Source organism: Hesperophylax consimilis, chromosome 12 (assembly GCF_061612785.1).
Source record: "Hesperophylax consimilis isolate HC1 chromosome 12, BYU_Hcon_1.0, whole genome shotgun sequence".
In the NCBI taxonomy this organism is placed as follows: Eukaryota; Metazoa; Arthropoda; class Insecta; order Trichoptera; family Limnephilidae; genus Hesperophylax; species Hesperophylax consimilis.
Genome location: NC_142847.1, coordinates 16,023,478 through 16,046,673, shown reverse-complemented (window position 1 = coordinate 16,046,673; position 23,196 = coordinate 16,023,478). Strand labels below are relative to the sequence as shown.

General features: G+C 34.6%; 1 protein-coding gene across 1 annotated transcript; it reads right to left on the bottom strand.

Annotated features, from left to right (window-relative positions):
- Positions 1-2,158: 2,158 nt before the first annotated feature.
- On the bottom strand, positions 2,159-22,918 carry LOC149419233 (sodium-dependent nutrient amino acid transporter 1-like). Its single transcript, XM_089637950.1, has 14 exons — positions 22,913-22,918; positions 21,857-21,976; positions 19,794-20,049; positions 17,821-18,034; positions 12,757-12,800; positions 9,933-10,080; positions 9,307-9,385; positions 9,097-9,200; positions 7,575-7,767; positions 6,598-6,774; positions 5,576-5,675; positions 4,423-4,599; positions 3,396-3,490; positions 2,159-2,660 (listed from the first exon to the last, which is right to left on the bottom strand). The coding sequence occupies exons 1-14, from the start codon at positions 22,916-22,918 to the stop codon at positions 2,469-2,471; spliced, it is 1,905 nt and encodes a 634-aa protein (XP_089494076.1). The 3' UTR covers positions 2,159-2,468.
- Between the last annotated feature and the right edge of the window lie 278 nt (positions 22,919-23,196).

Here is a 23,196-nt window from a genome sequence, read left to right as displayed (position 1 = left end):
GGAAATAAATCCCGAAAATTTAATACCACTGGTCGAAGAAAGAGTATAGTAATATTTTATTTTTAACTGAATAAAAACAAAACACTTGGTGTAGGTACACAACTTTTGTGTATCAAAATTTATATTTTAATTTTTTAAAGTTTACTTTTTTAAAATTTTAAAGCTTTAATGAAATGCACGATGCACGGAAGAGCGTATTAGTTTAATAAACACATAATAAAAAATATTTGAGTTGTTATTGTTTTCTTACTTTAAAATATCGATAGCCTTTCTTCAGGACAAATGCACTCTCTCAATTTTGTATTTTGATATGTTAAGCTCTCTGAAACTCATTCCAGTAGATGGTTAAAGGAAGTGATAGACAATCAATTAAGCCATTAAGCGCCCCTGAGGTGATTTTCTTACGGTGAAAACGGCGCTATATAAATAGTCCAATCATTATTATTCTAAAATAATTAAAGAACTTTAGTTCATCACTTCTCAACTCACCAATTAACACTTGGAAAATTCCTACAGAAAATCTTTCAGCTATGATTGGGTGCACCCAAAATTTTCTTTTCCCTTTTTTTTCGTCTTTTTAATAAGTACCACATGACAACAAGAGCTTCATCGTCGTCCATTGCGCACCATTACTGAAGAATGAGCAAATAAAATGTTTTGGTTGAATCGACAATTATTTGTTTTCGTAGAGTATGATCCGGTTTTAAAACGGATCCGTTTTTAAAACGGAAGTGTGAACAGGGCCGTAAAGCATCCGTTTTTAAAACGGGACCCGCCTCCGATTTGAAATCGGAAGTGGGAACGGGCCCTTACAGTTTATCTTGTTATCGAACATGACCTCTCATGATTTGCCTAAATGGACAGCTGCCAACATAATGGAAAGGAGATATCGAATAATTATTAGCTTTGTTTATATATTATTATTAGTTTTATTACATATTTATATCGTTGTGAATATATATATTTTTGTATTATGTTACCACCATAATACGGGTATTTGCCTAGTTCGGGGTATTTTATGAAATAAATAAACGTACATTTACATATGAGTAATATACATACATGTACACAGAGGCGGATTTGCAGTCTTGGCCGCCCTAGGCCCCAGAGCATGTAGCCGCCCCTTTCTCAGTACCCATCATATTGACCAGGAGTATCCAAACTTTTCAGTAAGTTCCTAGGGTCAAAACCGTTTTAATTTTCCTGCCATTATCATTCATGGTTCATGGGGTGAGATTTGTCCAGGTCTTGGCGGCGGATACGTCTACCCATCTGCTGGCGGGCCGGATCGAGAGAGACTGGGTGAGGGAGGCCTTTTGACCTTGTGGCGAGGGCGGCTGCGGGGCGTGTGGGCGCGCTGTGTGCTGTGTGTGAACACGCTCTTGCATATCGATATTTCGTACGTAGAATATTTAGGTACTAGGAAGTAATTTCTTGTTATCATCTGTGACTTTTTTGTCACGATTGGCCGCCCCTAATATCTGGCCGCCCTAGGCACGGGCCTACATAGGCCTAAGGGCAAATCCGCCTCTGCATGTACATATCTCCCTTAAATTAATACAGTATAATAAGTTTTTTCGACGATAAAAGCACCCATTGACAAACTTCTAAATAGTAGTTTATTTGGGACTTTCTTTTTTGTTACATCATGTCTTTCTTACTTATAGTAAGTATATTATTACAATCTCTTGGTTTATAAATATAAAAGTAGGTTTATATTAGGTATGTTTATTCATAAATAAATAAAAAAAATATTGAAAATAAGGATCACAAAACACTTCTTAGTGATATTTGAAAGAAAGAGGTAAAGAAAAACAAAATCCGATTATGTTGTAATGTTCCATTAACTTTTCCGTACCTGAAGGTTAAACATTTAACGTAGGATCTGAAAGGGAGGTAACTATTAAAACCACAGTCTCTTAAAAACTTTAACTGTTTTAAGGGAACAACTATTAGCCAAAAAGAAAACATTCCAAAAAAAACTTTAGTTACTAACTGCTGAAACAAAAGGGACTATGGGAATCAGAACAATATAAACTCTTTCTGAAATTCCGTTTTTGTCAAGTGTGGGGTTTAATTTAAGCTAAATGATAAAAGAAAACTACTCATAATCAAATTTTTGTTAAAATGCACAGCCAAATATGGGAAACTGGTAAAATTACCTACTAATAGTTCAAGTAGCCCTGCCATTATTGTAATGTTTATACGGCAAAACAGACTCTGAATAGATTTACGCTTACTCTCCTCATAAATTGTAATGTCAAATCGTTCACTCATTACTGCAAATCGAAACTACCTACAGTGATGCCTTCCCTTTTTTCCGTCTTTAAATCAAACGGATATTTTTGAATGGGTCAATGGTTTTGATAGTCCATTCAGTTTGGTTGTAGTTGGTTCGCTTCTCTATGTCTCTTTCTTTCTGTTATATAAAATTAATTATAATATTAGCTAGGTAGGATGGTCGCTGACTACATTTTGGCTTGTTTCTTGGAGACGTATCTGTAGGTGCCGTTGAGGGAGTAGAGGTAGTGCTTCCAGCGGGACACCTCGAGTGCCTTGCGCTCCTTCTTAGCCTGCTCTTTGAAGGCCCTCCAATCCCTCTTGGTCTTGGGACTCTTGGGGCCCCACTTATCGGAAGCCCTGAAGCATTTTCTTATCGTCTGGAAACATTCAATTTTCAGAGGGTTAAAAAAATAAATGATACCTTCTATACAACTTCCGTTATGGAATGGTACTCAAGGAGATTTGTATTTGCGTTGGGCAGAACCGTCACTATTAAATTCGTATGGTTAAAACTAGAAATTGGAAAAAAATGTTATGTATCCTAAAGATTCCAGTTCCTCGAGGAATACCACCGAGAGCTCCTTTGTAATCTCTGCCTCTTTCTCATAAACAACATTGTATAGGAAAGCAGGGTTATAATGTATGCTTATCAGCAGCGTTCGTATCTATTGTTCTTGTTTCAGTGCATTTCTCAGCTAATAAGATAACACGTACATAATATAACCAACTTTTTAGTTTGCCGCCAGCTAAGCGTAAAGCCGGAAAAACTTATACCCAATAGAATTGGCAAGTCAATCAATTAAACAATTACTGGTCAGTGGCTGTGTTGGAAAATGCGTGGGGCTCCCAGCCAAGCATAATGGATTCAATTCCTAGGTTGGCTAAGCCCTCCATCGCCTAATGATAGTATGTACTAGAAAGTTTTAAAATATTATCAGGATATTTGCTACTCGGGAATGTTAGTCTTTCTTGAAAACATTTATTGTATTCGGTTATTTGAAGTGTCAAGCTCATTTTAGGGTTACTGTTGCACCGAACGACTCACTTTTAATATGGAAATATGCAGTATTAGGGTGTTATTAATAATATTATAAGGGTTTTTTATTGTTTACCTCTGACCATGATCCTTCTTTCTTCGTAACGAAAACGATGACAGCCCAAATCGGCAATTGTAACATTCCGACCGCAAACGCCGCCCATCCAGATGCTGAAATCAGATTTAGTTCCGTAAATATAGCAAAGTTCATGTTCATCAAAAAACATGTATGTAAATATGATATGGATAATGCTGAGTTCCCACCTTATCTATTCTATGATCTATTTGATAGAACGGATGTTGAAATCGATTCAACTTTGGGTTTCTACCGCATAGGAAGCATGTTCTGACTGATCTATAGATCAGGGTAGAATAACAGCTTAACTTTAGAAAAATTGTTAGAATATCTTACAAATTGAACAAACGCATCAATGACAATTATTTCGAAACAAGATGAACTAACAAAGTTAAGCGTAAGATTTTGATGCAGATTTTACATTATTTTAAAATAAGAGGAACACGGGAAAAAGAGTTTTTGTGACATTTTCAACTTTTTAAAGATTTATTAAAAAAATTCAGTTGTGACTTTGAATGTCAAATTGACAAAATTACGAATTTTTGAAAAAAATTTTGAAATCTGAAATTTATAATTTTGGGAAATATGAAGATTTGGCTTTTTGAAAATTTAGATAATTACCAAATTTTTGAAAATGTGACATATTGAAAAATGACAAATTTTGGAATATGTGAAATTTGCAAAGATATCAAATTTTGGAAATGAGAAAAAAAATCGAATTCGTTTTTTGGAAATTGTAAAATTTATCAATTATTTTATAAACAATAATTATTAGCCTGAAACACTCATCGACATTGAAAAATCTCCTGATAAAAGATACATGACGCCAACGGGACGATGATGTATCTTTTATCAGGAGATTTTTCAATGTGGATGAGTGTTTCAGGCTAATAATTATTGTTTGTAAAATAATTGTTACCCTTTGTGCTATGCATAAAAAATCTTGTCTTAAACATTAGTTTACCAAAAAAAATAATAATGTAAAATTTATGATAATGTTAATAATTGTAATGATTTGAATATTTACCATAAGCCTTCATGGGCAGCTCGTAGTCTCCATAGGTGGTCCTCTTGAGGCTGATGAAGGCGTACAGGAACACCAAGAGCATGATCAGGGGAGTGATAAGGCCCCAGCACCACCTCCAGTACTTGGACACGATCATTCCAGTCATGAACTCCATATCCACGCAGAAGTTTTCCAATCCTAAAAGTAAAATTGTCGTAAAATCGACAGTTTTACAAACGCTACTTTTTTCTACTTTCCCAGGACTGTTGGGAAATTGAAATCTAGACTTTATATAGTAATAATAATAATTGTTTTTATTTTATTATAGTTTATTTTACACCCTACATTTTGGTTTGAAGATGAGAAAGTCACCGTCGTTAATAAAAGAGATTGCTTAGATATTTTTGGATGTAGGTCGAGGTCCACTTATAGGAGATAGAGATCAGAAAACATGAACATCTGTTGTTAGGAAATCAGAATAGAGCGAATGTGGAACCTCCCAACAATATCGAATTGCAGACTGGACGCCATAACAAGCGTTTAACAAGCGTTATTTCGTTGCGTTGTATAATGTTCGAAAATCTACTAACAATTATTTCGTAAATTCGCCTATTCAAAGATTACACAGACTTGGTAATAAGTATAGTTCAATCGATGTTTACCGCTGCCAATCAGTGTCAAAATTTAAACTCAGTTTAGTGGAATGTTTACATTAAATATAAACGTTTTTCTATTAGACCTTGTGTCGATTCTTATATATAGAGATTGTTTATTAAAGTTACATAGTTTATAGGCTAATTTGAACAACAATTTCATACTTTTTATTCAATTGATTTGGAGGATATTGGCAGATCATCTATTTTTATTTCACTTACATAAATTCCATGTTACCTAAGTTTCGTTAACTCTTATGTTTCATGTTAACTATATTTTGTTAACCTATGCATTGTTAAATCTTATATTTTATTTAATCTGTATATTTTTATATATTATGTAAACTATTTATTTTTATTGTATTTAAAAACAAAAATTGCGTTTTATGTAAAAGCCCTATGGGCGTTTAAATGAAACAAATAAATAATTATATTTTAAAATCATCTTGAATAACCGTTTTCATAATTTTATATCAATAGAAGAGCTCGATGGAGAGATTTTAGATATGATGATAAATTACCATAGATCCAGAAGACGCCGACGATTTCAGCAATGGCCATACCCAGTATGAGGAAAGTCCCTGGGAACTCATCGACAAGAGTCAATATGTATTGTCCACCCTGAAAGTAAATTAACACAAGTTTTTAACTAAGTAAGTAACCATCACGCTGTTTCCCCGCAGGGGTAGGCGGAGAGGACGGACCACCAAACAACTAGGTATTTGCAGACACTCCTTGCCTCATACATACTCTTCTATTATTCTGACTCTTGTCACTTGCTGACAGTGGGCGTCCCCGACTTCTGCTACCATTCACAAGTTTTTACTCATAGATATATCTGTATTATGTTGAGAGCTCCTTTGTAGATTACTGATTACTAGCTGACGTGTACCCGGCGTTGCACGGGGATTTATAATTGTTTTAGGGTAATGTTTTGAGGCTATAAATTCTAGATTACTTGACAACTGGGTGCAATTGTAAGGTGGAAATAATCTTATTGTATTTATTTTATTTTATTTATTTATTTGCATACGTGGGAGACAAAAAAAGAAACATTCATGTTTATATATACATATAGAAAGATTTGTATTATTATATATGTGGCAGATAGTGTCGCCATGATAAAATACTACTATTCAAAATCAGAAAGTTGCTTGCTTTGAATTTGTGTTTGGTGACCAGATCTGAATATCCAGGTACTGCCGTAACTGTATTATGGACAAAATTGACTTTGGATGTCAAATTGATAAGATTATGAAATTTTGTAAAATTTGAAATTTGTGAATATTTGAAATTTTTGAACTTTTGGAAATTGTAACATTTTGGAAAATGTGATTCTGGAAAGTGTTAAATTTTGGAAAATGCGTAATTTTTGAAAATTATAATTTTTTGAAATGTGAAAATTGGCGACTGTCGAAATCAGTTGGAATTTTAATCATAAAAAAAAGAAAAAATCAAAAATGAAAGATTTTTTGTTGTTGGTAACCCGTTGTTGCGGAAATTTAGATATGGTGATAAAACACATTGATTAGTAAAGCCTTACCGGTGTGACGTATATGAGTCCAAGTAGGAATCCAACGGTGCAAGCAGCCAGGGCCATCTGCCAGTACTTCCTGTCCTTGTACCTGTCCGTGAGCGCCGTCACGATGGCACTCTGGAGGGAGACAGCGCTACCCATGCCGAGTACGAACAGCATTAGGAAGAAGAGAACGGCAAACAACTGCAAAAACATATGTACATACATTAATGCATTTGTCTATATAATTTACGGGGGTAAACGTAACTGTTTTCGTCTTGTAACGTCATTACCACCATGAGGTTCTGAAGTTTGAAATATTTATTGACCATTCTAAATAATAACTCTAAGTAAGATTTTCTTGCACAGTTTCCAAACAATAAGATAAAAATAGTGTTGAAATCTACCGACACGAAATAAATTGTGGACTTGTAGAATTGTGGAAAATGCCAGCAGTTAAAAAATTAAAATCTTTCTTCTTCGGCCAATTCATCTCGAGATATTCATAAATAAATGTTATTAACATATAAACTGGTAGTTCTGTGAACAGTACACCTTGCGCCCAAAAAAAGTATGTTTCTAATTTTCTCTAATTTAACGAAACAAATATTCGAAACCAAAATTACCTCTGAAATCGTAATATTTGTAAGTAGGTATTTACTTCAATAAATATAAACCATATATTTTACGTAACTTTTTTCTCGTTATTTCAAATAAGGAATTATACAAATTGTCCAAAAAAAGCCACTCCTCAATGAAAATTCTTTTTTCAAACTTTCTTCAAGCAGGCAGGTACCATAATATTGAAAAAAGCATGTAATAAAGATTTTAAAAAACACCACGTTTTCACATTTGAAAAAATAATCTTCACAGAACAATCAAAGCAGCCACCATCTTGAAAGTACAATTGAAATCGCGGACAGACGAAATGCAAAACAGTCAAGTTATAACAGAATATCGTTATGCTCAGTCTCTCAGTCAACTTTTTTGAATCATTCACTCACCTGAGGCACCCATGTGAACTTGGAGATGGCATCCGGGTAGGAGATGAAAGCCAAGCCGGCTCCGCCAGTTCCTATGACACTCCTGATGTCCGTGGTCCCCTTCTCGTGGGCCAGGTTGCCCAGGATACCGAAGATGGTGAACCCGGCCAGCAGACTGGTGAGGGTGTCGATGGTTGTGACTATCATCGAATCCCTGGCAAAATATTATACTTATTGTAATCACTACCAAAATATGCATTAACAATGCCAAAATTAGCACTAACAATGGCAAAATATTCACTTACAATGCTAAAATATTTGCAAAAACTGCCTACATTAAACAATAAAAACAGTAATATCACTTCAACAGTAAAACACAGTTCTTTAGGAAATTTTGGATTTCATAACGGGGGCGAGCGAATTTTTTTTCCCGGATGGTACGTGTAAGTTCCATAATCATACACTGAAAAACGCACCTAGAAATAATTTTCTATTTTTCCAGACTTTTCTGAACTCAAATAATTAAAGGTTGCAAACTCAAGCATTTTCAACATTAATTAGGTACTTTTCACCAAAAAAAAATCATCGTATAATATAGACAAACACAAGTAATTCGAACATCAAGAAAATAAAGATTATTTTTAGGATCAACACAAGCCATTTAACTATAAAATTAATTTAAAAGTACAAACGAACAATTAAAATTTTCTCTCTTTCATCACAAAATTTTCTAGTCCCAAAAATTATACGTTTCCTCAGAAAAGTCAAAAAGCGACAACTACAACTTTGTAAGCAGTCTATATTTATTGAAGAACAAATCGAGAAAAAATACCCATTATTTACAAAAAAGGCTCAAATACGCAGTAACGATCTAAAATCGCTCAAATAAGCATTATCTATTTTCCGATGTCTAATAATGAACATCTAGTCGTAAGACGTAGGTCAGGGTTTCATATGTTACAGGGCTTTCCAATAAGAGGTGTTATTTTGAATAGCCCGCTATTTCAGTAGATGTTACTTTTGAAGCTGTCATTTTTTGACATTTGACAAGTAAAAACTACGTCATTAATAAAAATGGAACGGTACACCCTTCAACAACGCATTGAAATTATTAAAATTCACTTGAGTGAATCAAATGCAAATCATCTGATGAGGCCCATTTCCACCTCGGTGACTTGGTTAACAAGAAAAATTTTCGCATTTGGGGGCTCGGAAAACCCAAGAGTTATTGTTGAAAAGCCTCTTTATCTTCAAAGTGTGACTGTTTGGTGCGGTTTATGGTCCGGCGGAGTCATTGGACCTTACTTTTTCGAAAATGAGGCTGGAGCAATAGTTACGGTGAATGGATTGCGCTATCGAGAGATGATTAATGATTTTTTATGACCGGAATTGGATGGTATTGAGCTAGACAACGTTTAATTTCAACAAAACGCTACGTGCCACACAAGCAACGAAACCATTGATCTTTTACGATTGAATTTCAAAATAACACCTCTTATTGGAAAACCCTTTATTAGTAAGTTCTAGGTTACAAATCTCTCACCTGTAGACTTTGTGTGAAAACTGATTGTACGAGGAGAACATGATGATGGCTCCCTCACAAACAGAAAGGGAGAAAAACACCTGCGTTGTGGCGGCATACCAGACCTGAAATACAGTTTTTTGTTGGATTTGAAATATTTACTTGCGACATATAAACAACCTTCAATATATTTTATATCATGAACGTGACAAGACACGTTTAATAAATTACCTTTGGATTGTAAAGCTCTTCCCATTGTGGTTTAATGAAGAAAATAATACCATCAACAGCTCCTGGCAGAGTGACGGCTCTGAAATTTTGATGATGGGATTAAAACCATTAATCGTGGATCGTAAAGATATTAAAATGTTTTGTTTTAACTGGTAGGTAATCAATGTAAGCTTTGAATCAAGGTTTCCAACAAAAAAAACATCGTACTGTTACAAAGCCATCTCGAGACATTTACAACATAGTTAGTTGAAATTCTTGCATATTGCAAATAACTACCCCGAGCAAACCGTATACTTTTCGGATGCTGCTCGATGTGGATCCCATCTGATAAATTATAATATTATTAAATGATTTTCGGGGACCTGTGAAAAACATCAGGAATTTATAAAATAACAAGTTAACTTTCAAGATCCATGAATGAATTTTTTTTCATTATCAACAATTCAAAAAAACATTGCTGGCAAGGGAATGATAATACATGAAGGATTTCCCTAGATTTCCGGAACTCTTGTAAACCAATTGAACGAACTGAAAAACTGACTTGACCTCCAAAGCATTTTGGGGAAAGGCAACACAATAATAATGTACTTAAAAATGTTGCTGTGTTTATTGAATGAATGGCTCACCGAATCAGCAAGGCAAACATAACGATGTAAGGGAAGATGGCGAGGAAGTAGGCCGCCTTTCCAGAACTCTGCACTCCCTTGATCATCACCAGGAAGATGGAAAACCAAGAAGCCAGGAGGCACAGCGTCAGCCTCCAGTCAGGAATACCTACAATTACATTAAAAAAGATCAAACCATTTAATATTTTCATTTCCTTCCTCGACTAACTTCTTAAACAAACATTCAGTAAACTATAATAAAATAGCCAACGGATTGTTTTCATTTGCTCGTTTGAACCTTTTAAAAATCAAAGCATTTGAAAAATATTCGCTTTGAACGTGTTGTTTCACAGAATTTGAACAATTCATCAAATTTCATATTAACAAATTTCATAGTAAATATTTAAATTCTTCTACACACTCGTCCTAATTTCTAAAATTTACAGTTTATCTAAACCACAGGTTCTCAAACTTTTTCAACCATTTTTGAGATATAAAAAAAATCTAGTGCCCCATATATTTTTTAACTTTTCTTTTACATTACCATTTATTACGTATCTTAAAAGCAGATTTGCAAATATAATTTTGAAACATTACATGGATAGGATAGATACATGCGAAGGATGAATCTGATGCATTTCGAAGATTTCTCATTTATTTGGCATCGTTGCTACAGCACTAATTCACGTTCACACAAATACGACGATGGGAATGCTATCAGAAATCGTTGAACAACCAACCATAACCCGGGGTACAATTGGGAGATTCGCTTCTGCAGCCAAAATTCTTGTTGGCGATTCTTGAATTTAATTTTTAATTCGTCGTTTGTTGTCAATTCAATAAGTTGTTTTTCTAACTGGTATGATCCTGTTGTATTTAACTTAATTTAAAAACTAACTAACAAGTGGCGAATACCCAGATTTTTTAAAAGGGAATAAAATAAACTATTACTATTTGTACATACTTTCTTTTTGTAAATTCTATCATTTTCATTATCCTGACGAAGAAGCCATTAGCTTTGAAACATTTAGATTATTAAAAGTGGTGTATACAAAGTAAGAAATTTTTATACAATTATTATTATTTAATTCAGCTAGATTCCATACGATTTTTATAGAAAGCATTTGTCTGCCGTCGCCCCTCTAGATTTCCTGAAGGCTCCCTAATTTCCTTTGAGCCTTTTACTGCTCCCCTGAACGCCCCCAGTGTCCACAAGGGGACGTTATTGCCCACTTTGAGAAAGACAGATCTAAACGGATACCATTAATATCACAGTCATCATTGAAATCGATATGAATTTACTATCATTAAAATATCTCTATACCGTTATTAAAATGAATCCTTCTCCAACTAATTTAGTTTTAAGTAAACCCTGATGAGGTGAGCATTGCCCACGAAACAGGTCAGTTTCATCAAAACAGTAAAAGTTGTTAAATCTAAGAGATTATTATTTTTATTTAAAATGGTGCCAAAAAATAAATGTATTATAACCAATAGTTTTCCTCGCACTCGACATCTATCTACAAGTGAAAGAGGACTAAAGTAACTCTGTCATAACAATATTTCGTGTTACAATCTATGTGATCCACATACGAACTTTTAGGTAAAAATGTAATAAGGACGTCTATTAGAAACTAGACTAAAATAAATTGTCGCTAAACAATGAGCACATAATAAATACTTCCCCATAAAAAATATGACTAATTTAATAAAAATCTCCTCAAATTATTCTTACTCCTGTTTAAAACGGGAATGTAGGACATTGACGAATGAATTGGTAGGGTCCTGATAAACTTTAAGTAAAATACCAACTATTATTTTTTTGGTAAACTAATGTTTAAGACAAGTTTTTTCATTCATAGCACAAAGGGTAACAATTATTTTATAAGTAATAATAATTTACAATTTTTTCACCTGAAACAACCAACTTTGTTTTATGTGAGAAAGGCATTGTAAGTGCTAACTCTCTCACTAGATGGCGTCGAGACAAATTGTCTACATTTTTTATGAAAATACTAGAACTTGTCAAATATTAATTATTATTTTTGTTTATTTTCACCAAAAAATGTAACAAGCAGTAATTGTTGAATGAAACACTAGTATATATTGAATTATTTCGCGGATAAGAGATAAGCCGCCATAGCTCAGTGGTCAGAGCTGTCGACCGGAAATTGAAAGGACACGGGTTCAAGTCCCTTTGGCGTCATGTATCAGGAGATTTTTCAATGTGGATGAGTGTTTCAGGCTAATAATTATTACTTATAAAATAAAATACCAATGTTTGTCACGGTGTCTATAAAAGACCAAGTTGTTTATAAAAGACATTAGATTTTTGTATTTCGTCATGATTAATTACTGGTTTTACGAGTATTAGGTGGATGAACACTTATTCCGATATTATTACGATTTTACCAACACTTTGTCAGGAAGTGGCTTTCAATCCCGTTTTTAACAGGATGACTAATAATTTTAAGAGATTTTCAATAAATCGGCACTATTCATTTTTTTCCGTGCATACATAAGCGTTAATAATAATAATAATTGGTTAGCTTGTACATATAATTTATTTAAAAAAAATAGCAAATAAACAATGGTCTAAATGTTATAAAGATAGCTTTCAAAATATACGTCTTTTAATCCGTATTGTTCAGCAAGCACCTAATTATAAATTGGTTAGAGCATTTAATGGCAAAGTTTTTACGGATTTATCGCTGTTATACTAATCTCAATCGAGATTAAAGTAAGCAGTTGAATTTATTGATGATTAGCTACCTAATTATAAGCAATAAAATAAAAACTGTGCGCAGTAATTTATAATAAAATTATGTATGTGAGTTGAACTTACCAATTCCATTTTCAATGTCGTCATATTGTCTCAAAACTTCCCTCCTGAAAGAAAAAATATGGGAAAATTGGCATTGGTAAAAAAAAAACAACATTAAAAAACATTTTTTCTATATCATATCTATTTTATTAATAGATCTATAAAAAATAAACTTTTTTGGTTTGACTGAAGATTGAACGTTCCTTGGAACAAGTCCCATAGATCAGTGCTCCGCAACCGGTGTGCCGTGGCACACTGGTGTGCCGTGAGCCGGTCACAGGTGTGCCGCGGTAAAATTTAATATATTTGACATTTTACAATATTTCATTATGTATTTAATACACAGTGACAAATAGTTTTGCATAATATTGTCTATTTTTCAAAATGTAGTATCGAATAATTATTATAACTAAATATTTTCTTAATGTTCCTCCAGCGCCTGGTGCCAATTGTTGAAAACTGCGCAGTGTGCTTTGTACACACCATGGCCGCACCAATTTAGTCATACACAAAGAAAAATGCGAAGAACAAAATAAAAAACAGAAGAAATTTATGAAATCGGCCGTTATAGTTTCTGAAAAGGCTTTAGAAGCTAGCTACCATGTTGAAAAATTAATTGCATGTCAAATGAAACCACATACTATTGGCAAAACACTTATTAAACCAGAATGCATGGAAATTGTTCGACTTATGCTTGGGCCCAATGAATTTAAGGAAGTGAATAAAGTTTCATTGTCTGCCGATACTGTTTAACGGCGTATTCACGATATATATGTAAAGCGATATATTAGGAACCCTGATTAGAAAACTGTTTTTGGCTGAAAAAAGATCTACGAAACAACCGACATTAAAAATAAAGCACACCTGATAGCTATTGTACGTTTCGTTGACGAGGACTTTATTAAAGAACATTATTTATTTTATAAGGAGGTTCCAGAGCGAACTACCGGTGAAGAAATTTTTAAGAAAGTTACCGATGATTTTTCAAAATGTTTAATATTCAATGGAGCAATTGCATTGCTGTTTGAACGCGGATGGCGCTGCGGCAATAACTGGTAGTAAAAAGAGTTTTGTCTCTTGTGTAAAACAAAAAATCCGATGTTACAATTTACACACTGCTGCATACATCGAGAAACATTGATGGTCAAAAATTTGCCGGAGGAACTTTTGAACACGATGAATGAATGCATTAAAATCGTAAACATAATTAAATCAAGAGCCCTAAACTCGCGATTCTTTGGAATATTCTGTGCAGAAATAGGAGCCGAATATGAATCCTAATTGTTTCATACTGAAATTCGTTGGCTATCCCGAGGCAAAGTTTTGGCTAGATTGTTTGAGTTTCATCACGAGGTGCGTGAGTTTTTTAAAAATCAAAATATGCCCGAACTTATATCAGCACCTCGACGATGATTACTGGATAGCCAAACTTGCATACATGGCTGATATATTCAAGCATTTGAATGAACTTGATAAAAAATGCAAGGTCCAAATGAGAATATATTGACGAGCTCCGATAAATTACAAGGTTTAAAAAAAACTTGAACTTTGGCAGAAAGGGTTGCAAAAAGGATGTTTGGAATGAACCAAAGGACCAACCATAGTACAATTGAAAACAAACAATTAATTGTGAATCTGGCCCAACAAAATTTAAGTATGCTTTAGCAGAAATTTTATCCGTATTTTTATTCCACTAATACGGAAAAATACGATTGGATTCGAAATCCTTTTGCAACCAATGCAATAAATTCAACGGAAGCACTGCCTCTGCAAATTCGAGAGGAATTTACAGATTTAAATAATGACGTGACTTTAAAACTTCACTTCTCCGAAGTTCTATTAGATGTTTTCTGGATTTACGTTAAAAAAGAATATCCTCGCATTTCCAACAAAGCAATCTAAACACTACTTCCATTTTCAACGACATATTTATGTGAGCAAAGTTTTTCAACGCTTGCATAATAAGCGGTCATGCTTAAAAAGTTATTGATCAAGAACTTTGGGTTGGGCTGTTAAAAATCGAGCCGAATATAAAACCTTTGTGTTCATTGAAACAAGCGCAGGTATCACATTAATTTATTATTATTTTATAATAGTTATAAAGATTGAGTAAAAATAAATATGTTATAGTTATATGTATGTATACTTTTTTTAAATTTTTTTTTAGCTTTTGGTGCGCCGCGGAATTCTAGGAAAATTTGTCGAAAATGTGTCGTAGGTGAGAAAAGGTTGCGGAGCACTGCCATAGATGAACGTCCCATCCCAGAACGGTACCATCCAATTAGAGTCAACAATTCCAATTGGCTTATTTCGTACGATAACTGCTGTTATTTTTTTGGTTTGACTGAAGATTGAACCCTCCTCCCAGTGACTGGAATCAACACTTCCAATTGGATAGTATTAATGATACTTCCCAGATTACAATTCATTAATTTATTTAGTTATTCGTTCATTAACGAAAACAAAAGTTTGATTAAAATAGATGTATTTAAAAAGAACATATTGAAATGTAATTTGCTAAAAAACGACTGTTTAGAATTGTACAGGCAAATTAATTAAGAGCGCACGTTTGAATGTACATATTTGTACATACCTATAGTATGGTAGGTTTTTTAAATAATCTCCAACTAGTTTGGAACAATCACCCGCTGTCCCCTCCTACCCCTCAGATGCAAAAATTGGCTAAAACAAAATCAATATCAAATTTATTTATTTATCCACCCAGTACACCACTACATAAGCAAGAATCTCTTTAAAATGGTTTACCTGTACTTGGTAATCTTTGTATAAATAGATATGGTCAAAGATAACGGAAATCATAATTCAAATCTATCAAATCTAGCCACTCATGTAAAGCCCCTAGTACATGTTGGCCCAGCTCATTGGACTCTTTAAGCCCAGCTACACTACTCGCGAAGTTGATCGAAGTTGACCGAATACGATAGTGTGGGCACGAACTTCGCTTCGCTTCGCCCGACTTCCGATTGTTGTCGGTAAATGCGCCCGAGTCAAAGGACTCGAAGCGTTACTCGCGAAGTTGCAGGAGTGTGTGGGCACACACTTCGAACTTCGGCTAACTTCGTCGCGGACTTCGTCGAAGCGTCGAAGCGAGTAGTGTAGCTGACACTTTTGGATTGCGCACGAACACCGACAATAATCATGTTGGCCGGTCAACTTTGGCTTTTTTGTTTATCATTACAGTGATCACCTACCTATGCTTTTACTGATTTTGACAAGGAGCGCCAAAATTTTACTCGGCGTTGTTTGGTTCAGTGCAAGCCCTGTGTTTGTATGTATGTAGTGATTACCGTTTGTTGCTTCACTCAAATTCGTAATTTTTTTAACTCGATCCAAGCTATTTGTCCTAGTGAGGTTGATTTATACGTAAAAAATACGATTTATGTACAGTAAGAAGCATTAAATTAATATTTCGCTTTGTTCATGTTAGGTATCTATTGGTATGATACAATATGACCACCAAGCATGACATCAAAGCGGATCAAATCCATTCATAATCTTGGAAACAAATTATGTTAAGTAATATCATAATACATTTTATGATGTCTTTGAGTAAGTTATGTAAATATACCTATGGGTATTACGTAAACATTGTTCAAACCAAAAATGAGGATCTTGTGTAGTAAAATATTAATCAAATATGGCGATGCGCTATCAAGTTAAGGGTTTTACCTGTCCCAGACTTATTTTATGATTCTATTGTTTGTTTTCCTAGTTTAAGTTTCAGTGACATGAATTATTTTACAATCCACTGATATGGTCATATCATGTTTATTCGTTCGATTACACACTGTTGATAATCAGCAGTCTTGTAATGTTTTTTTAGGAGTCTACGTTCCCTTTATGCATATTGCAAAATGATGACTGAATGAAGCATCTACCTGCTTGCAGTTCGTGCCCAGCGTTTCTGTGAAAAAGCTATATGCTATCTGTCCTCTGAAATTGTTAAAATATGAAAAAGGTTCCAAACGTGCAACTTATCGCACTTATCTAACTCGTCACACTATCCAACTCGTTGCATTATCTAACTCGTCGCACTATCCAACTCGTTGCATTATCTAACTTGGCGCATTATCTAACGTGTCGCACTATCTAACGTGTCATACTATCTAACTTATTGCACTATCCAACTTGTTGCACTATCTAACTTGTCACATTATCTATCTTGTCGCTCTATCTCAAATTTTGCACTATTTAACTTGTCGCACTATCTAACTTATTGCACCATCAAACTTGTAGCACCATCTAATTTGTTTTACTCTCCTATCTTTCATAGTCCAATTTTTGCACGGGCCCACACAAGCAATACGTCAATAAGGTAATAAGAAGAAGAAAAAGCAATCTATTTCCAGGACACTTTAAAGTAGGTTTCGTAAAAATTATACATGTCCTACTTCATAATTTCAACTAAATAACTTAAAGGCCCTTAAGATAATGTTGGAAGTACCTGGGTGACTCAATAAGTTTCGGGGCTTAAGTTTTCGGATACATATAGCATGATTCCTCGTCATCCACCTTCAAAACTGAAGAAGTCAATGGTTACTCAGGTCCAGTTGTTTGAAACCCCATTACTTGTGACAATTACTACTTCAAACATTGTGAAAAATCGTTTACCCCTGATTCTCAACGTATCCTGATTGTTTGGTCGATCGGCGTAGTGATAAGAAGTCTGCTGAAAAAGTATAGCGGATTCGACAATGTAATCTCCCTCTTTGCAAGACCAATTCTAAACAGAACTTCTTTATCTGTAGATCTAAAAATTCATTTAACTCAAATTATTACCACATAGACATCGACCATACGGGACCCGAAATGAAAATTCAGTTCACAAAATGACTCAAACTAGATCACTCAATCTACATTTCCATCTACTCTCGTCCTTCGTCCCTTTATCCCAATCCTACACTCCCCCTCAATATAAAGTGTAACAAAAAAATCAATTATATTGTCACACTTATACCATTCTCTATCAATAGTGGAAGTTCATAATTGACATAGTCAACTATATTGTTTGTTTATTTCAAGATTTACTATTAACTTTCCCAATATTAAATTAGGGTAACTCACGTGAAGTAAAGCTCCGAGCTGCTTGTGGCGTTTGCTCCGCTAGCTGTGAGGTTGGTCTCCGAGGCAGAGAAACATTCTCCCCACTCCGGCCAGCAGTAGGACCAGGGCAGCTCAGACTGGAAGGACTGGGCGAGGTAGAACAGGGTAATGGCCATCAGGGACACGTAGTAGGAGAGGATGGAGGCGTTGGCTATTAACTGACCAACGCCCGCACCTGAACACACAAATGGTTTTGTTAACATCTTTGGAGATATAAAGCAGAAAACTTTATTGTATTAGACAGAACGCATCGCCTGACTCATGATCTATATTTACTAAATTCAGTCCTACAGGCCGTACACCATGTGTACATAATAATACACGCACAACGATTACGACTGTACCGTATGCGGTTTAGTGAGGTCCACTTCGTTTGAGGGACAGATAACCCTGGCAGCTTAGTAGTTTGGTTTGGTTATTTTCGATGCTTGTTTTTCACGCCCGAGCTCTGCTACTGAGTTCATCACGGCTCTTTAGGAGAATATCGTGATCGAAGTAGACTTTCAGTTAAAAGGTGTTTCCGGCGCTGGCTGAATAACCTCGACATCCCACTTAGACTTCCACTAACTCTCGTCCATCATACGAAGAAAACGTCTATCTTTTTTTTAGAGGGACAGTAATGTCCAAAGCCCTCCTTGAAGCGCAAAAACTCCAAAAACCCTTGCCATCATGTCACAAACCTTAGCAATGAGAAATGATTAAATCAACAATTTAGCTTAAATTACTCGCTTACAATATCGCTCGCATTAATTGAAACTACTTTGACATTCTCAGTTCCAAGTAAAATCATAAAACCTTTTATGCAAATGGATTCCAATACTTGCACAACATCTCAATTTAAAAAAATACATTTCTGGTAGGTACTTAAAAAGATTATTCTATTGAGATACGCCTTCAACTTGCATGACACATCGTTTCCCATTGTTTGGATACTTGTATTAATTTGTTATATCTACTGCGTTTCCCATTACTGTCATAGGTTTATACTGCGTATATTTAGATAATAAATGTTTATTATACATTCTAGTTAATATTAGCTCTTATAATAGGGTCTAATGTGGTGTTGGCAAAACAACGCGTAGCGCAATAAGAGTGATAACATAATAATCTTTGATCGTCGTTTATCTTTCGTTCGACGCGTGTCTCTGAAATCCTGCGCAATAGGCAACAACCTTACGGAAACAGAAAGCAATGGATATAAGGGAACGAAATATTTATCGCAATTACAGGACCACAGAGCGAACGAAGGATCTATCTTTAATAGAAAACTTGGTCACACACTTCATGACTCTATTCTACTGACTTCCTTTTGTGCATAATCGGGGCGGACAATCCACCGCTCAGAAGGGATATATACAGTCACGATTAAGAATCCTTAAAATCCACCACTTTCCCGAACCATTTTAAGGACCAGTTGGGTCCCTCTATCGGTTCCTACGTCAAGTCTTCCAACATCCAAGGCATTTTGTTCTTGTTCTTGAAACTAGTGGAGAGAAAGGAAAAGCAAATTTCAACACGTTCCCATGACAGACAACATCACAAGAACAGCCTTAGCTTCTGGCGCACAGCAGTCAGTCCCGACGAGAGACAGTGAGCAGTAGGATGGGAAGGTGGTCCTACGAACCCGTCTTCGGCTGAAATTAAAGGCACCACCTGTGCCAGGCAGGGACAAGAGGCTATTCCACCGGCAGGGATATGTACAGTGTACACCGTTACAGTTTTTCTTCAGATTGACATGTGGATGTGAAAACTCAGCTATCATTCGTTTTAAAACTTCGAAATCATTCAGGTAGCCATCATCATTAAATTCCTCATCACTAAAATTGCTGTCGAAAGCATTACCTGGTATGTACCATGTAATTACACATCCTCCCTCAGCTTTGGTCAGTAAGCCGTGGTCTGGAGGGCGAGTATTTAGAAATGTTATATCGTACCTTTCATGGCCGGTGACACGACCCATATCCGCACGTTGTTTCTGCTGGTGAACTGTCCGATGAGCATCTCCATGTAGTACATGGGCCTGCCGATGAGCAGCAGGACGATGACGTAGGGGATGAGGAAGGCTCCACCGCCGTTTTCGAAGGCAGTGAAGGGGAATCGCCAGATGTTGCCCAGACCCACGGAGAGGGAGATGCAGGACATCAGCAGGTCCAGGCTGTTGGTCCACGTAGGCCTCTCAGCTTCATCACCCTGTAAGAGAAAAATAACTAAATTAACACATATACGATGAAACGCTAAATTCAGTTACAGCATGACCGGCCCTTACACTGTTTATAAATATATTATTATGAAGCTTACAAAACTTTCTTATTCATAAGCCTTTTGATATCCAGCTGCATAAATGAGTGCAGTTTTACCGATTTTTGAGGGCTCTCAATCATCGGAATCGGACAATTCTTTTTAAACCCTCAACCCATCTCTCATCTGCAGTGTCCGATATTTATAAATAGAGCTTCGTGCTCGGCATAACCGACTCGTTTTCTCACTCCATGAAAGGTTTATCTCCCGAGAGATAAACCTTTTATGGCTCGTTTCTTGCCTCTTTTCTTGGCTCTTTGTGCAGAGGCCATTTTTGTTTTTGGTGAGGGTCTGTTGAAGTATCTATTTGTTTTCTTTTTTTATATAGCCTACGTTTCTATAATCTGGCCTAGTCAAATGTTCTTCTTCTTTGATAGTCTGATTTTGAGGTGAATGAAAAGGAACCAGAGTCAGTGAAAAATATTTGTAAGGGAAGCCAAATCCCACCACAAAGATGTAGCGCTGTGACGATGTCGATGTTACATAATTTACTAACGTTATCCTATTTGAATATATTTAAATTTGATTTGTCAGTTTGGAATTTGTTCCTAAATGTATATAGATTCAGTGTGTAGGTATTGTGGGTCGTTCATTGTTTAGTAATACTAAGGATGGGTTGTTTCACGGAATTTAAACAATTCATCAAATATCAAAGTAGATTTTCAAGTTTTGTGAAGGTTCTATTCAAGTTATATCATTATTTACAAGTTGCTTCACAAAACTGAAATAATAACAGAACTTGAATAGAAGCTTCACAGAACTCCAAAATTAACTTTAACAGAATTTGAACAATTCATCAAATTTCAACGATCATTTTCGAGTTCTGTGAAAGTCTTATTCAAGTTCTGTTATTATATCCTTATAGGCTAGTAGCTTACAGAACTGAAATAATAACAGAACTTGAAAAAATCTTTCAAATAACTTGAAAATTAACTTTGAAATTTGAAGAATTGTTCATATTCTCTGAAACAATCTTTTTGTCTAAAGTTTCTTGGAATAAGGAAAGTGCCACAAATGAAGATAATCCTTCACAAATATCATTAATAATAATGTACGTTAAAGGCAAAATAGATTTGTTCTAGATTGTAGGGAGTGAAGAAGAGGAATCAGCAAATTTCTTTGAACTTTGAACAATTTTTGAAAAAAACGTGATAAGATTAACTTAAATCCCATGCCGTAAATTATTCCAGCAATATTACAGCATAGAATGAAAACAATAAAAATGCATGTATTTATAATGAATCATCGTAGATTAACAAAATATGAATCACAGTGATAGTTAAGTAATGTGCAAAAAATACTACTATACCTACATAACTCCCAGACGAAATTAAAAATGAAAAAAGTAAAGGTACATTTAAAAAAAAATTGTTCAGTTTTATGCTCAATCAACAAAACAATGAAAGTGAATAATATCGGTGTGTAATATATTTATGTTTAATATATATGTTATTTCTAGTTAAATAAGTGAAAATGTAATTTTCTTTTATCTAGAATAAAAAATAAAAATAAAAATAAAAAATATAAAAAAATAAAAATTAAAAAAAATAAAAAACTTTAAAAATTACCTGACCAAACTTGTTTTAAATCTTTGTCAACATTTAAAATAAGTTAAATGTACCCTAGCTATTTCAATAAAAATAAAAACGTAGGAAAAACATAATAAATATAATTTATAATTAGGGTTTTGTACACTTACACTTTCTGCAGTACTGACGTTATCTGCAGTGGGGACATCTGACGGAGCTGATTTGTTTGTGACACCATTTTCTTTCCCCTCTGTATCTGCGTAGGCGAGATTCACGCGACCATTGGACACCTAAAAAAAATATATGTGTAAATTTCAATTTCGTAAAATCTTAAATGTACTGTACACCGTATTTCACGCTCATATCCGAAAACTTCACGTGGTAAAAAAACCAATATGGATACCTACATTTTGTCAACAATTTTTGCAATTTGCCTGTAAAATAAGTGAGCCTACTTTTTACTTACTAAGGCTACTCACATACAAAGTTTACCGCGTATTTTTATAAGTAGTAATCAACACTATCCATCGAAACAAAAACACGTCAAACGTTCGCCCATCATCTGTACACGGTTAAAATTTGTCACATGAGAACGAGTCTTTCCACCCTCATTCAAAATAAACGTCTCTTCGAAATCCACGCTCACTCAAAACTACCCTCCACACAACATCCCCAAAGATGACGTGTGCACGGTGAAAACTTACTGATATAAAATATAGATTCTGTTATAAACGGAACTGCAGGCCTTTAAAGAATGAATTGACAGGTTTCCTGTCGGCAAAATACGAATATTTTATGGGATGTTGGAACACGTGTTCATAAACTTGCACACACTTCGAGAGATGATTATACATTATGGTAGAAGTAAAAAAGAAATATAAGTTTTTTCGAAATTACAACTCTTTTTCCATACTAAAATATTCAAAACAATTCAACTTTTTTATCTAAAAACTACGTTAAAACGTTGGAATTTCGAAAAAAGTAATTTTTCTTTTCTACTTTTAAAATCAAGAATTAAGTGGACTCTACCCCCGGACAACCTGTATTTATTAGGATAAGCACAGCTGCGTGAATACGTGTTCAGATATAATCTGAATGTACTCATAGTTAGCATGGCGTGTCATTAGATTTTTAACAGGATTTTAACAAATCAGCCATACAAATTTTTCTCCATGTGGAGTTAATGTTTTAAAAAATTATAGAAAGTATTAACTAAGAAAACTTACATGCATGGTATGATCATGAAGACTTGAGCTTAAAGGACCAAGAAACTATCAAATGTTTTTATCGGTTCCATGATAACTCAACATACTGACAATTCAACACACTTTTAAAAAGTGAGATAAAATCATTAGAAACGATGAAAAAAATATTTTTTTAACTTTACCTAACCTAACCTACTTAACCCAGCTAATAAAGTTTTTGTTTCATCACTTTCCAGGTGTTATATAATTTTTCAAAGATGTGATGAATTATCATTGTGATGATTTATCCGGTCGCCATTTTTATC